The sequence below is a fragment of the Ascaphus truei genome, chromosome 4 (genome assembly GCF_040206685.1).
Source record: "Ascaphus truei isolate aAscTru1 chromosome 4, aAscTru1.hap1, whole genome shotgun sequence".
In the NCBI taxonomy this organism is placed as follows: domain Eukaryota; kingdom Metazoa; phylum Chordata; class Amphibia; order Anura; family Ascaphidae; genus Ascaphus; species Ascaphus truei.
Genome location: NC_134486.1, coordinates 298,388,011 through 298,404,218, shown reverse-complemented (window position 1 = coordinate 298,404,218; position 16,208 = coordinate 298,388,011). Strand labels below are relative to the sequence as shown.

General features: G+C 41.5%; 1 protein-coding gene across 3 annotated transcripts in view; it reads left to right on the top strand.

The window, feature by feature from the left end:
* CEP85L (centrosomal protein 85L) overlaps positions 1 to 16,208 on the top strand; it is a 259,428-nt gene that overhangs the window by 93,014 nt on the left and 150,206 nt on the right. For all 3 annotated transcript variants that reach the window (XM_075597741.1, XM_075597740.1, XM_075597739.1), the window contains exon 2: positions 15,063 to 15,224. In XM_075597741.1, coding sequence (XP_075453856.1) covers positions 15,063 to 15,224 — 162 coding nt within the window. The remainder of the gene's footprint in view (positions 1 to 15,062; positions 15,225 to 16,208) is intronic.

Here is a 16,208-nt window from a genome sequence, read left to right as displayed (position 1 = left end):
ACAAACCATTTTAGATGACAAAGGCCCATATTTACTAAGTGGTGCTATGTATATTTTTATTTAGTGCCGCCACTCTATGCAATGTTTTATAAAAGAGACCATACAATACAGGGAATTATAGTAAGTGCAAAAAACATAAAATCAGACAATAGGGAAGGAAATCCCTAACCCGGGGAGCTTACAATCGAAGTGATTCATTCGAGGTAATGGCCCCTGTCTTATTGGTTACTAAATATGGCTCATAGTGCAGTAGCTGTAAACCCAGACCCAGCATTGCAAGTGGGATTAGGGTTTAAAAACGTTTTTGAATCGTATATAGTTATTCTAACCTTTTTTTGATTTATTACTCTAAAAATATCTACTCCATGTATTCTAGGTAATGTCTTGCTAGTAAAAAGTATCTGCTGATTTCTTTGAGTAGAGGGTTATACTGTCATTGTTTTAGCCTGGCACACCGACCTGTCTTCTGACTCCCGGACATGTATTTTTCCGGCTGCCTCTTTTCCAAGTTTGACGTCCTGAGTCCTCAGAAGAAAATAGCTCTCCAATGTCATAGGATCACCTTCTCCCCACCACACGTCACCGCCGCTCTATATTCAGCCGCAGTATTCTGGAAGCCAGAGGGTCACGTGGGGATGACTTAGCTCAGATAGTGCCAACTCGCCCTCTTTCCTAAGCACGACAAGATCTGTTTCTTTTCTTAATTTTATTGAGGGAGAACAGGATAAGGTACAGTCTCTTGTGTAGAGGTGTAGGTGTCTCTGTGTGTGCTCAGTATTCAAGGGAGGTGAAAAGATACTTCTTCATCACCATTACAGGGATTACAGCAGGGTACTCACAAGTCCAGGGAAAATGGTGGAAAGAAAGTGGTGATGCATACTGGGTAATAGAATGGTCTGGGGACAAACCATCTGTGGGCAGAACAGAGGGGGAGAAGCAGACCAGCCCATTTGACAGGAAAGCTGGTGCTGCCATGACAACTCACAGGAGTGTCTGGGGAAGCTGCAACATGTAACAGAAATGTTGCATCTTAGTGCAGCATACTGCTGGAAGAGGGGAACTGGCACTGTGTTTGTGAGCAGAACCAAACACATACAGCTGCCACTAAGCAGGCTGACAAGCAGGGCTGCAAGCAAAATGGGGGGGGTGAAACAGAAATGTAGACAGGGGTATACCTGTTCCATGACACGCAGTGAGGAACACCCGACTAATGCTTTTTGCTACCTAATAATTTAAAAACATTATATGATTTCTATGAAGAACTGGGAGGGACTTTGATTATTTGGTTTTCGGTATCTTTCTTCAAAAAAATATTCTTGGAAGGTCTACATTGTTAGGTGTGTCTTATGGTTTTGCAGGTTTGACCATAAAGGTGTCTCTCTGGTTCACTCTTGAGTTGCAATGGGCTCCAGACTAAGGGCGTAATTCTATATCCACTGAATTGAAGCCAATGGGGGAATTCTGGACGGAAATGGCCCAAACAGCCATGGAATATAGAATGAGACCCTTAGTGTTGCGTTAAAGTTCAGCGTAAATAGTGAACACTGGGTCTTTTCAGAATTCAAATGATCAATCGGCCAACACAGAGCACTTTTTATACATATACTTGCTTTTATACAGTTATTACTGTTTTTGCTGCATGGAAAAGAAAACACACGTTTTAGCAGCTGCTTGGAAATCTTCCTCATGATTCAGTGATTCTATGTTTGGTTCAAAAGAAGACCCTGTTAATGAATCCACCGGTTGGGAGAGAAAAATTACTTCTCTTTTCCAGCCCTGTGTGCACACCTCTATTATTTGTATTTGCACAGAGTGCACAGAAAATCGAGACCGGCTGAAATGTCTCATCTGTTAATTGTTATATAAATTGAACTTAAAGAAAGTTGGAAGCATGAAGACTGGAAAGGGAAACAAGACATACATACATATTTGGCTTTTAAGAATGGAAGTTTTTGCTGCTGGCACGGTGAGGGAATCTATATCCTGTCCTGTGTCAGTTCCATTTGGTTAAATATCTGCATTGATAACTGACGTGTTGTCTATTTAGTATTGCCAAGAATGGGGAAATCGGTTTTGCAAAAAGTGTGAAGGAAAAAGTAGCATTGCATGACGGTGAGCCAAGACATCTTAAGTTATTAATGTTGTATCATTATTTCGTTTTAATGCGCCAACATATGCTGCGGCACAGTACAACGAGAGAATGAGATTACAACATTAAGATCCACTTGTACAGTCGGCATGGAGAGCCATGCGCCAAGTTTCTTCCTATAATGTGGGTGTAGAATAGTTATTAAAGCAGCAATAATACTACTTCCCCCTTTCATTTTTTTTATTGTTATTTTTATATGTAAAACGTGACAATGTATAATTCTACATTCTTACCTAATTGGCAATCGTTTGGTGCTCCTGTTATAAAGCTGTAAAAAATCCTAATTGTGTGCCTAAGATAATGGCCGCCTTTCAGCTTTAACCAGTCTGTGACTCGGCAGCTATAATGTATCCTTATGTTACTAAGGTAACATTATCTATTGTTACAGTTGGCTGCTCAAATTGCTGTGAACATTAGCAACAAATTATCACAAACAGGAAAGTGTTGCAAATATCTTGCACTGCTGAGGAAGTGTGCTAAATAAATCAAAGGATGCTTTAAAACTCATTTAAAAATGGCATTAAGAGTTGAATAATAATTTTTTTTACACAATCTAATACTACAGAATTGATTTATTTAAAAAAACAACCCATAAGATTTTCTGTGTTTTTGCTGCTTTAAGCTGTGCCTTTTACCACTAGTATAACTAGGCCCAAATTTGCCACAAATCCGTACAGTGGTATAATACGTTTAAAGTATCCATTCTTACATAATGCCCTTTCTAATTGCTATATGCTGTTTCACAAAGGGACATTACTTTTGCACTGCTGTTTCTGATGGATGGAAGGACCTAAGCACATGTTGACACTGGACTCTCTTTGTACTTCACTGTCTCTCTGAATTGATATTTCATACAGGGGGAAAAAGCTTGCTGTTCATTCTCCAGATTTCCTTACCACTTGATGAATTCTTTCTTATTAGTGACTAAGAGGTTCCTGCAGTCATCACTGGGCTTTCTCTTCCTCTCTTTAAGTAAAGCAACTCGAGGAAGTGATGGATATATCTAGGGCCACAGCTGGAAGTGTTGGAGAGCCAGGCTGGCATGATTTTGGGGACATGCCATGTAGCCGTGTATACTGATTTTACAGTAAAAGGAAAGCCTGCAGCGATGTATAACTCTCTCCTACCTTTTTTTAATGGTCTCGTAACTTTTATAGGTTCATTAACTTTGCCAATTTAGGCTGGGTGTATGAACTGGAAAACTATGTAACAAATATCCCTGCAAACAAGGACAAGAAACCCGATATGGTTTTCAAAGGCGGTGGCAGGAATGGTAAAAGCTAAAAAGACCACTTTTAGAAAAGTGAAGTACACTCAGAAGGGGGAGAATAGATAATTATATCGGGCCAAGCAAATAATCAGATTTGCAAAGGCCCAAGCTTGAGAGAAAATGGCTGTCCTTAAAGAAGGGTGACAATGTCTTTTTTTTTAGGTATATAAGTGAAAGGAAAAGAGCAAAAGGAGGAATTGTAAGACTAAAGACAGGTGAAGGTGAAGTGGAGGGACCACAGTTGGGTAACATGACTATACGTGGAAAGAAGTTGGACACAAGTCCATTTACAGAGGAGAAAGTCCGACTGGAACTTCCAAAACTAAAAGTGGACAAATTAATGAGGCCAGGTGGGATACATTCGAGGATATTGAAAGAGCTTAGAGGTGTGCTGGCAACACCATTATTAACAGGTGTAGTTCCAGATGATTGGAGAAGATCAAGTGTAGTCCCACAAAAATGGAGGTAGGAAAGGGGCAGGTAACTACGGGCCAGTGAGCCGGATATCACTAGCTGAGAAATTAATGGAAACACTGGTGAAAGATGGACTTTAGTCAACAATATGATCAGCCTGCAAGATCCCATAAATAGTGATATTCCTCGGACTCGCATTAACAAGTATAACGACCTTTTGTTAAGGTAGCAAAGTATTTTAACTTAATGGAATTGTGGATACACAGAAATAGATGCCACAAACACACTTTATATACACACACTTTTTTTTATTGATAGTAGTGAGGGGGATATGATTGATAGAAACTTTCAAATATGTAAAGGGATTGAACAACGTACAAGAGGGCAGTATATTCCAAAGAAAGAAGTGTTCTAATAAGGAGGCCATTCTCTGAAACTGGAGGGGGGCAGGTACAGGGGAAATATGAGGAAGTCCTTCTTTACGGAGTGGTGGATTTGTGGAACAGCCTCCCAACAGAAGTGGTAGGGGCTAATACAGCAAGAGAATTGAAACGTGCCGGGGATAGACATTAGGCTCTCCTAAAAACTAAAGTCGGGGATTAAATGGGCTCTGAGGTTTTACAGCTGATAAGAAAATGGACCAAGTGCTTCTTTTCTGCTGTCGAATTCTTTCAGTCGTCCTGCTGTTGGTAATCGCTGGTCAGGAGCTCAGACCTAACTTGATGTTTTGCTGAGTCAGTAGGTTTTATTACACCGCAGTGCACTTTTAGCACACTTTCATGGGAATATGGTACGTTACAGGGGCACCTTTAAAGCAGCTGTTAGACCTACCCGTCTCTGGGAAACAAAATGGCGGTTTAAAGCTTCTGAAATATGCCGGCAAATAGGAAGCTGAGACCGTTGTATGTCGGGGCCTCCTATTGGTCCGCGTGACGGAGGCTTTGGGTATGTAACCAACCAGTGAGTCCCGGTACTAGCACTCCCGGTATGTATCTCGGGAACTCTGATCAGCTCCGGGTCCCGGTGCTTGCCACGTGTGTAAAGAAATAAATAAAGGGAAACTTGGGTAAAGGAACTACAGCTTTAATCTGCTCTTGTGCACGGTGTAATAGAGCTGGGCAGCTATCTTTCTAAGGCTGCGCTTATAGTGCCGGCGACAGTGACGAGATGGCGACGCTGATGTCAATTGAAGTGACTTCCAACGATCTCGACGAATCCATCGCTCCGTCACGTCGCTCCTACTATAAGCGCACGCGACGGCTTCAATACATTTGTTTTGAGGCGACGTTGCTGTCGCCGGCTCTATAAGCGCAGCCCAACGGTTATATTGGGAGCATTCATTGCTTCCCAGTCATGTATCCTACTACAACTATTACAGCGATGCTGCGTCTCCCACTGTCGAATATATATGTATGTGTTGCAGAACAAATGAGTACTTCAGTATTGAGTGATACCTTTTTTATTTGGACTAACAATTTATGTCATAGGACAAGCTCTTGAGAGTTCACCTCTCTTCCTCAGGTCAGCAATATACTGGTTAGCAAAGGAATCTATGGCTAGAACAGGGGTTAGGAAAGCAGAAAAAAACAAACAGATGTGGATAAGGTGGGGTGAGAAAGGGATGTCTGTAGACATTGGAAGTGTAATAAAACGATGACAAGTAACAGCATGGAGGGGGGGGAAGGGGATGCTGTGGGGGGAGGAGGCTGGTTGGAAAGGTGTGGAAAAGAACAGTGGCAGAGAGGCAGGCAGGATAATTACAAACAATTGTGATAGTGTGTGAGAAACCCCATATCCGCATTAAGTCCTCTTGTTTTGGTGTCAAAGAGTCTTATCATACTGAGTTCAAATGTTTTCCGTTCTTGGGTGCGTTTAAACATTCCATTGAGATTTCGATTTTTAAATAATTTATGGAAGGATCTGGTTGTGAGAAATGATGTCCCACTGGTGAGCAGTATCTTCCTTCTTTGTGGTGGTGTAGAGCAGCGGTGTTCAAACTGGGGGGCGGGAGATTTTTCGGGGGGGGTGGGGTGGACGGGTGATTGCAGAGGTCCCGCGCTCTTCCCCAAGGCATTTAAATTAGATGCCGGGGGATCCCGTGAGTCCTCTGCAACAATAAAACTTACCGGTATTCAGACGCTGTGACGTGTCTCCATGGCAACACGACGTCAAATGACGACGCGTGGGTCCTGTGACATCACCGGCGTCAAAATATGCCGCGGGTCACGTGACCTGACGTCACATGACACCGGAGCGTCATTTGATGAAGCTGGAGCGTGAGGGGGCGGGAGCACCGGAGCAGGCTAGACGGGGGCGCAGCAATAAAAGTTTGCGCTCCCCTGTTTTATAGAGTGTCTGAATATTCATTTTGCCTTGTCTGGTTTCACCAATGTAGCATCCTTGGTCACATTTCACGCTTTGCAAACATATATGCCAAGATCCCACAGCCAGTCATAACCATGGAACACTCAATGTTAAAGGATCATAAAGCTGCACATCCAGGAATGTGGTGTATATCATTCAATGCAACAAATTTGACTAAAGATGCTACATTTGCAAACTAGCCAAAATCTTCAAGGCAGAATGAATATGCACTGATACTCCATAAAACAACACAAAGAAGGAAGATACTGCTCACCAGTGGGACATCATTTCTCACAACCAGATCCTTCCATTAATGATTTAAAAATCAAAATCCTCAATGGAATGTTTAAACGCACCCAATAAATAAAAAAGGTATCACCTAATACTGAAGTACTCATTTATTCTCCGCTATCACAACTGGACTAACAAGGCTGTTTCCATGTATGTATGTTTGTATGTATGTGTATATATATCACTTTTGAGTTGTGCATTCCTCTGATGCATGATATCTACACATGTAGACATTCACATTTTCTGCACATTCATAGAAAATCTGACAGGTTGGCGGAATGCCTTTGTATCCTCCAGCATTGTAATAATAATTAGCACAGACAGAACGTGTCTAAAAATATCTGTTTATCTAATTAGTGGGGGATTTGAAAATATATATTTTTAATTTGTTTGAGATGGTACTCTATATTCCCTACACTATTAAATACACCATTAGTATTATTAAGCACCTCTTTTGCACATTGCTTCTAGGCCACATATCGCCGGTGTAGATTCCCCCAACTATAGAAAACAATAAGGAAACAGCCAATCTGCTATTTGATGGCTAAATATTGTAAAGGATGTATTGTTCTTTTAAATGTGCTCTCTACTTAAATGACTGTGAAATGAAGTGGATTAGGAATGACTAAAGACCTTCCTATGTCTCCCAGCACTTTTTTCTGTTACTTGTGGCGGTTAATTAGGCTTAAATGTTATTACATCATGAGAGCTCATTGTCCCTGGAGGTACTGGGTCTATAAACTCAAGTCCTGTACCTATAGGCATGGGAATTGCCAAATGATGTCATAATTGGAGCATTTGTCATGATACATGTGTCAAGTCTTCTGCATTACATGGGTCTAAATGATTACCAGGGTGGACATACGTGAACGTGTGGAGCATGAATGCAGATTCCTCTGAAGGTGACTCATTCTGTAAACTGTTTTTCTTTTTGTAAGGTGAAGGTGGCTTTTGATGGTGGAGTTTTAGCTCCTTAGTCATTAATACGGTTACTTTTATTATTAGCTGCGTAGTGCGTGCTACCACTGTTAATTTGTTCTAACGGAGGAAGAATAATTCCTCCCTGACATCTTTTGTCTTGCGATCCAGGACAGCTAATAGAAAGCGGCATTGACATTGCAGCCATCTATTGGTCTCCCTGCAGTATAATATTAATATGATTAAAAGAGATAAAACGTTAATACATAACATTACAGAACATATTAGTATTTATCACCTATCGTAGACTGGCTAGTCTTTGTCTGTCTCTAGTGACTATTATATACACAAGCAAGATCAATTTAACGCTAATCTGGAGTAGGTGATAAAAATCAGTGATGTATTTTGGCAGTAGCCAGATATTACCAGGTATCAGATTTTAATGCACAGCATGGAAAGAAGTAATTGCCCATTAATTACTGATTTGCATACTCCTTTACATGTTTGCCAGTAAATTTAACTCACAAATATTGTGTTGGTAAGAATCATCCATTCTTCCATTATTTTATGCGATAGTCCATTAATGAATTAGGCGATATAAATTACACTTTTTTTCCCCCCTTCGTTTTTCCATTATCCCAATTTGTATGCAGTATCGAAGTCAAATGAATCTAGCCCTCAGTCGCATAAGACCAGTAACAGGAAACCAACAGAGTCTTAAGGATTGTGTCTTATAATAATTTTATTTAAAAAAAAAAAAAAAACAGCAAAAAAAAGATTGTGCTAATTAACTTTTGGATTGGTTACAGCTGTAAGTTCAGCAGTTAGTTATTTTCCCATCTGCATCATATGTATTATACTGTACATGCAAAACTGCACATGGACTGTTTGCTTGCTGGATGGAATGTTGACTCAACATAGTTATGTATGACGCTAGAGGAGGCAATTGATTGGGACAGGTCACATAGCCCTCATGATGAGTACTTTTGAAGTTTAAACCCCTATGTTCTAAACCAGGGGTGACTACATTTTCAGACTGCACCCCCTGCTCGTGCCCCCCCCTCCTTACTTTGTCTCCGGCGTCAAGGGACGTCATTTGATGCCGCGCTGTCATGATGACGCTTCGCCGAGACACGGTAAGGGAACTTGCAGAGGCCTCGTGTGAACCCCCGACAGTTTCAATAAAATGCCTTGGGGAAGAGCGCAGGAAGAGCGCAGGGCCTCTGTAACCGCTGCACCCCCCCCCCCCCTGGAAAATGTTGCGCCCCCCCCCCCCCAGTTTGCGTACTCCTGTTCTAAAGGAAAGCTTTTTCCTGTCACTCTCCACATACAAATTCCCAGCTGAGTGTTCCTCTCCGAGCCTGCTTCAGAGCCTGCTTCAGAGCCTGCTTCACTGACCTGGTGCCACAGGAGTTAAGTCTGTCTGTATTCCATCGCTATCCTCTCCACACAGACATCTGTGTGGGTTATTGGCTTAATAGCTTTGGCCAGCCACCTTTTTCTTTAAATGTGTCTTTTTATATCTGTCTCTGTATCTGAGGTTCAGTGGTACAAAAGAACAGACCTTAATTGGGCCACAATTCTCTTCTGATAAACAGGCTTTTATTTCCCTGTTATTTTGCTCCTGCTGAGAACCTAACGGAGCAGAATAACCAGTGATGTACACTTATTTTTTTTATTTTTTTTTAAATTCTATTAGCTTTGTCCTCCTTTACTATTATTGTCTAGGTTAATCTTCAGGCCCATATTTACTATGCAGTCTTCTGCCATGAGAAGACGCCTTGTGTATATAGCGCCATCCAGGTACATGGCACTTTACAGCACATTGACTTGAATTGACTTAAAAGTGGCCTAATGGAAGAAGACTACTAGGTAAATATGACCCTAAATCTCATAGTAGACATGTTCTTCAGTTGTCCCGGTAGGTGAAGAATTGGGTCTGCGTTGATCCTAGGACCTCCCAGGAAAATCCCAATAAAGTCAATCCTGCTGCTCAAACGTTCTCCCGCGATATAAAGTGATTTTATCTTGTTAATTGATATGGTCTTTCCTTTGCGCTCTCTTTTTTTTGTTTGTATATTCTTCAAACGTGGCAGCAAATAGAGAATCTGACAATAAATTCACTTACTTTTCCTTAGCACCTGGCACTATACCGTGTACTACGGGAACCTGGGTTAGGGCTCACATCTTTTCCATAGGACACAGGGTTGCTTCTAGTTTTGAACTTTTATGGCTGATTTTTGGAAACGCAAGAGGATTTTCTTTATGGATTTTGCTAATGATAGCTTTCAGTGCCAAAATATCTAGAGGCACAAAGCGCAGCAGACATTTTGGCACCAGCGTCGTGATCGCCGTTACAGCATTCGCATGAGCCTGAGGATGTCCTCTTTCCTTCAGATGGCGGTGGTGACTCTTCTAGAGCCAGTGAAGCAATATGGCACCACAATGCAGCACAATGTCCTGGCGCTCTGGGTAACCCACACGAACACTGTGAGAATTGAGCTGGTTATAATGCAGTCGGGAATGGTCAGGTTTCCTGAATTTTGTCTTTGCAGAACAGAGGGAGCAGGTTTTTATCGGACTGTATTTTACTTTCATGTTCAGTTTCACTTTTTTTTTTGTTAATCAGCTAATGTATTTGAAACAGATTTGCTGCCGTGATATCAGATTTCTTGGCATGTTTTTGCCTTTGCAGATTTCTTTGGCATCTTTTTGCCTTTTCTAGACAACGTCATCTTTTTTTATTTTCTATGTAGATGTTTCTCTGGCAGACGAGAATTCCAGATCATCTGAAGGTGCTCAGGAGAGGAGCCACAGTTTGTGCAAATCCTGAAACTGGCATCAGCCCTTCCATGCAGGAAAACAGTCGTTTCTTAGTGTCCTGTTTGAGAGCTGTTTAACCTGTAATATATTAAGAAATGGTCTTTGGTACCTTAACAATTAACCCCCTCTTAACTTTGACTTCAGATTAGATCCATTTTACGCATGAATTAATTTCCAAGCTAAGTTATTTTATGAGGCTTGAAGCCAATGTTGAATTTTGGCAAAAGTTTGAATCGCTACCTGATGAACGCTGAGAAGTTCCAATGCGTGTAACTTACTATTTGTTGACCCAATGAAAACTAGCTACTCCTTCTCCCGCCTCTGTTATTTTGCCCCATTGGAGCAGTGCTTACGTTTCTGTAAATGGCTTCAGTTGTGCATGAGTAATTTGTTTTATTCAATTATCATTTTGGGATTCCTTAATGATTGATTTATGCTTTAGTTCCGCTACCTTTTAATATACAGTATTGATTCTGAATGTGCCAGACTGATCATGTGTTTTAAATATCACAGATTGTTAAAAAAAAATAAAAAAAAAAATATATAGAAGTATTGTATTTGGAATAATAGAAATATACCATATCTGCAGCTATAGTTTTACATGTAACGATCACTTGCAGTTAGTATTTCTATTCACTGATAAATGAGAGTGCAAGAGGAAACCTGAAGCATGGTTGTAATCAATCGGTCAGAATGCATATGTTTTGCAATGAAATGTTTTTTTTTTTTTTTTTGTCTACTTCTTGGGAAATAAGTAAATTACATTTTACTGGGTGAAAATAAATTAATTGGACAACTTACGGATTACCTGAACACAGCAACCTCCGCTCTGGTACCAGGGTTCCTAGTGCTGTAAATAAACCTAACCCAATGACTGATGGTATGCAGAATTCTTGCAATACATCGGAGTGCAGAAATACTTGTACCTGAAAGGGATATCTGCAGTCGCTTCTGCAATGGGAACTGTGGTGAAGTGCCCCTAATTATGTCTCCCAATGCATTGTAGCCTCCTTTTTGTAGTGAATGTTTATATAAGAACATTGTCATGGTTGTGCCATGTAGAAATACTGTTTAGCCAAGTGGGTTCCAAGCTTTTTTTGGCTAAGGAACCCTATAATTATATTGTGAATTTTTGCAGAAGCCCAACCCTCTCTATTAGCGCGTCTGAGATCAGCTGCATTGTAAGGAACCCCAACCCTCTCTAATAGCACGTCTGAGATCAGACGCATTGTAAGTTACCCCAAACCTCTTTAATAGTGCGTCTGGGATCAGGTGCATTGACAATTCTTCTGTATTTGGTGCCATTTTCAAACGACCTGAGAATTGCATGGAACCCTTTAGGAAAGGATGCCTGCGGAACACAAGGGTTCCTATCGAACCCCGATTGAAAAACACTGATTTGGCTCAATTGTTAGAATATCATTTGAAGTTCAACCTATTAAGAAAGCACTTCTAGCAGTGAAGGTGTTAATAGTTGGGTGTATAACAGGTCTTGCACCACGCATGGTATACACCTACATGTTTAGTAGAGGTTGAGTGGGATGAAAAGTGTACCAAATGCACACACACAGAGAGAGAGAGAGAGAGAAGCTATGATGCATGATGTAATGCCTGGCGTCCTAGGATTTCAACCCTTAATGAGAACCATCTGAAGTTCTGGCTTTCTTGCATTGTGTGCAATACATAGAGATTTATATTCTTTTATTTTTACTCTTGGTGCTATGATATATACGGGATCACACTCCTTTTTATAACCTTTTCATTACAGCCCAATCATTAAGCTTTGTGAATGAGTGACCTATTTTGTGATGACCGTAGCACATGGGGAAAATTAATTCGCTGCATCTATAACTGGGATTAGTTAACCCACAACAGTTTGTTTATTTTTGGTCTGCTATAGTTTTGAGCACCAATCTCAAACAAGGTACTGTATGCTTAATAAATGCAGATGTCACTCTGCCACAAGTGTACAATATTTAAAGGTTAGAAGCAACAATCTGTCCAAAAGAAACAACATTCGAAGTCATAACTCACATTTTTGGGAGAACGCCAACTGTCTATCACGAGACTGTTTTAGAAGACGCAGTTTGTCTGATTTTTACATGCAGCAGTTTGCCATAGAAGGCTGCGCTTATAGTGCCGCCGGCGACGTCAGGCTGTGGTCGCTGGAAAAATCAAATTGAGATGACATCCAGTGATCGCGACCAATCCGTCGCTACGTACTTACTATAAGCGCACACGACGGCGGCAATGCATTTGTTTTGACGCGACATCTGTCGCCGGCACTATAAGCGCGGCCTATGATGTTAAATGTTTCAACCTTGTTTCAAATAGTGTTAAATGCTGCCACTCACCACACAGTGTAACCGGGCTGTGTTCTTAGAGTCTGTGCAGAATCCTGCAGGGGTACAGTACCTCTTATTGGATAGGGGCACATTTTTCACTACCATCGCAATTTGCTGTGACACGGCGTTTTCTTAGCAGCCGTAGATATTCGCGGCACAGACGTCCCTTTTTTTTTATTTTTTTTTTAAATCTTTGAGGAAAAAATTGTGTACTGATGCGTAGGTGCAAGTGTTTGTATATTGGAGCACAAATGTCTGCACATTCTTACTGAATGTAGAAACATTCATCGGTGGATGTTGTGCTATTTGACGACAGGGAGTGCGAAGCGAAAGCTACGGCGGTTTTAGGAGCATCCACATATTTTTTTTTTCCAACCCGTCCTCCGCGCATTGGATTTTGTTGAAAATACTGCAAAGAATATGTGGCTGAAATGTTGATGCATTCGCCCAGCTCTACCTCTTATACATTTATATGACCTACAGGGGAGAGGAAGCACGGTGTAAATAATATAAAATAAGTGAATCAACTCTCCTCCCTGCGCCCCCCTGCCTGCCCCCCCCCCCCTCTCGGCTCTGGCGTGTGACCTCATGTGACCCCGCATGACGCCGGGTTGTGATGGTGTAAGGTAAGTAAAGTTAAAGGCCTGGCACAATCCCCGGCATTTAATTTAATGCCTTTGTGGAAGCGCGGGGCCTCTGTAACCACCGCCTCCCCCCCGCCCAGATAATCTTGCGCACCCCTGCCCTATACCATTTTATAGGAATAATATATATTTTTATCATCTAGTGCTCCTGGTAGTGCTGCTATATATAATTATCCAGCCCAAAACCAGTCTGCCCCAAAGAGCTTTTAATCTAATTTTGGTGCGTCAGTAAGAGGAAGGGTAACCAGACGTGCCCACGGTCTCTAGGAGAACTGCCACTCAAACCAGATTCACCCAGTTCAAATGCAGTGCTCGTACCTCTAAACTACTCCTTAAAACCATAGATTCAGAGGGTGTTTCTGAGCTTAGCAAGAATCAAGGTGGAAACTTACAGCGTAATATTCGGTGTGATCCTAAAACCAGAGACTTGCTAGTGCTGATTTACTAACAAGAAACCCCCACTTGGAGCAGCCAACCCCCTGCTTTAATACGGAATCCGTGTAACATTGGCCTCTTCTGATGAGAGACTTATGAGCTGCAATTATGTGACAAGCTCATGGGTTATAAAATCACTTTCCCCCATCCCGTGAGGAGTGGTGTGGTTGTCAGGCAGCTCGGCTGCATAAACTGTAATCTGCTGTAAATAGGGCTTACTTGGTGGAGGGGATTAGTGACCTAGCTCTTTGTATTTAGAACAATCTTATTCTTCAAGCTAGTGTACAGCTGTCCATAAATACCTTTTATGGCAGACATCAATAATGATGTGTCTAGTTCTTTATCTGCATATACTTTATTTTTAGTATTTTATGATTGCATTTTTGGAAAATGTATACATTTGTTTTTCCCATAATGGTATCATTAAAGGGATAAATAAATAGTCAGAATTTGTCATTGTCATTGTTTCGGTTACGTTTGGAAGTAACTCTTCATCGACACCGTGTGCTATTCAGTTTTCTCTTTGGAAAGACACATGTTTTTGTCAGTTGAGGTGGAATGCCCCTTAAAATCAATATATATTTCTGCTGACTGCTACATATTTCATTTTTTTTTTATGCTGGTATAATAGGAATGGTTAGACTTATTTTCCCAAAATCGAGGTCTGTTGTGTTGGATATAAGAAGTGAAGATTGGGTCTCCCAGGCACACACTGATAATATACATGGTGGGTTGGGAAGAAGGCTTTATTTACTAAACTGCGCTAACACCATTCGCTTCAAAGGCATTGGTGAGCCCTTCCGCCACTGCAGCAGTTTAGGGACTGAGGCTTGTCTTAACTTATTTATTACAGTTTCCATGCGGCAAAACAAGTGCAAACCCCACTAAATTGGTCAATGGAACAAATTTTGTTATTTAGTGAACAAGTAGAAAGAAAGAAAATGCTAATTACAAGCATCGAGTAAGCAATGGAAGGGCAGCTAGTGTGTGTTTCTTAACCAGCAAGCAACAGCTTGCACTGTTACTGGGCCAGCAGCCTGTACATCTCCGAAGACTGACATTAGCAATGTTTATATTGGCAATTCATACATTTGTCAGTTGCTAGATGTTTGTCTGCCTGGGACTTTTTCCAACTGTCACCCTCAGAATATCAGCATGTTAATTTCACCTTCCTGCTCCATCGTGCTGACCAGGGCTTTCTGGGGAACTTGCACATGGGGCCTATGAGCTGATATCCTGTTTCTCTCCCTTATTTGATTTTATTTTTTATAGGGCTCATAAATGTGTTTTGGTGGGATTTTCTGCACCACTATTTGTACGTCTCTTCCCTCACAGTGCCTCTCCTGTTAGATGTATGCTGTATGAATGAGCCGTGTTTTAATGAGCTTCTTCTTGTTGTGTGCTCCCAGGCGCTGATCTTCCCTCCTCGGGGTGGCTGCCTGGCGGTGAAGCACTGTGGCATTCCTCAGCGGCGCCACCTGGCGGCAGAAGTAGCCACACACGGCGGCTCAGTATCACGTCTGACAGTGGAGATACCGGGATAGGGACCTCCTGCTCCGACAGCCTGGAAGGTGAGTGTGCATGGAGTCTTTCTCTAAGCGAGACCGTTCGCGCCGTATCAGGTCTTTACCCCGTGCTCGTGAGAAGGTCGTTATCTGGATCGACGCATGCGATTTGCATGTACACGCGGCTGTAAGAAATGTGATTCCTGGTCTAAAGGGGCAATCCCTTCGTGGACTACAGTGAACTAATGCCATGGACATGTTTATGGGGTTATTATACCTGTGTAATGGATGCATAATTTTTTTTTGCTAAAATTTGACGCCCATAAGTATTTTCAAATCATATTTATATTTTTGTAAACGTGCTGAGCTGAGACCATGTTCTTTTATGACTCTCCACCATTAGCGGTCAGTCGGTCACTCGGAGTCCTATATCAGTGACGGTCCGATTTGGTGCAGGGAATATCTAGGAGAGATCAGCTCCCCTCCTCCTCCTCCGTTCTGACCATACCAGCAGGACGGCATTGTAAATTAGTGCTGAAAATGCACGTGCTTCGGGAAACTGAAAGACCCCAGTGCCTGGAAGCGGGAACTCTTCGGATGACATGATAAATTGTCGTTCCTACGGCATGTCCTAAATGCAGAGCTGAGAGACCCTTCTCTTATTGCTGTCTGTATCTGCAATAATGACTCCTGTCTACAAATACCTGGATATTTGCTGACCCTGGCTCTACTTAAAACTCTGCATTCAATATGCATCCTATTTATTTAATCAGACCTTTTAATAAGTATGCCAAAAGCAGCAAAACGTGAAATCTTAAAAAAAATCAGTTTTGTAATATTAGATAATAGTGCCCTTTTTAATTTTTTTAAATGCAACACTTAATACCATGTTTATTGAGTTTCAATATACTGAGCATCCTTTTGGTTTATAAAGCAGGTTTTAGCCCACTTTCCCAGCAGTGCAAGATCTTTGTAACACTTTCCTGTTTGTGATCATTTGTTACCAATGTTCCCAGCAGTTTGAGCTGCAAACTGTAGCATTAGTTTTAG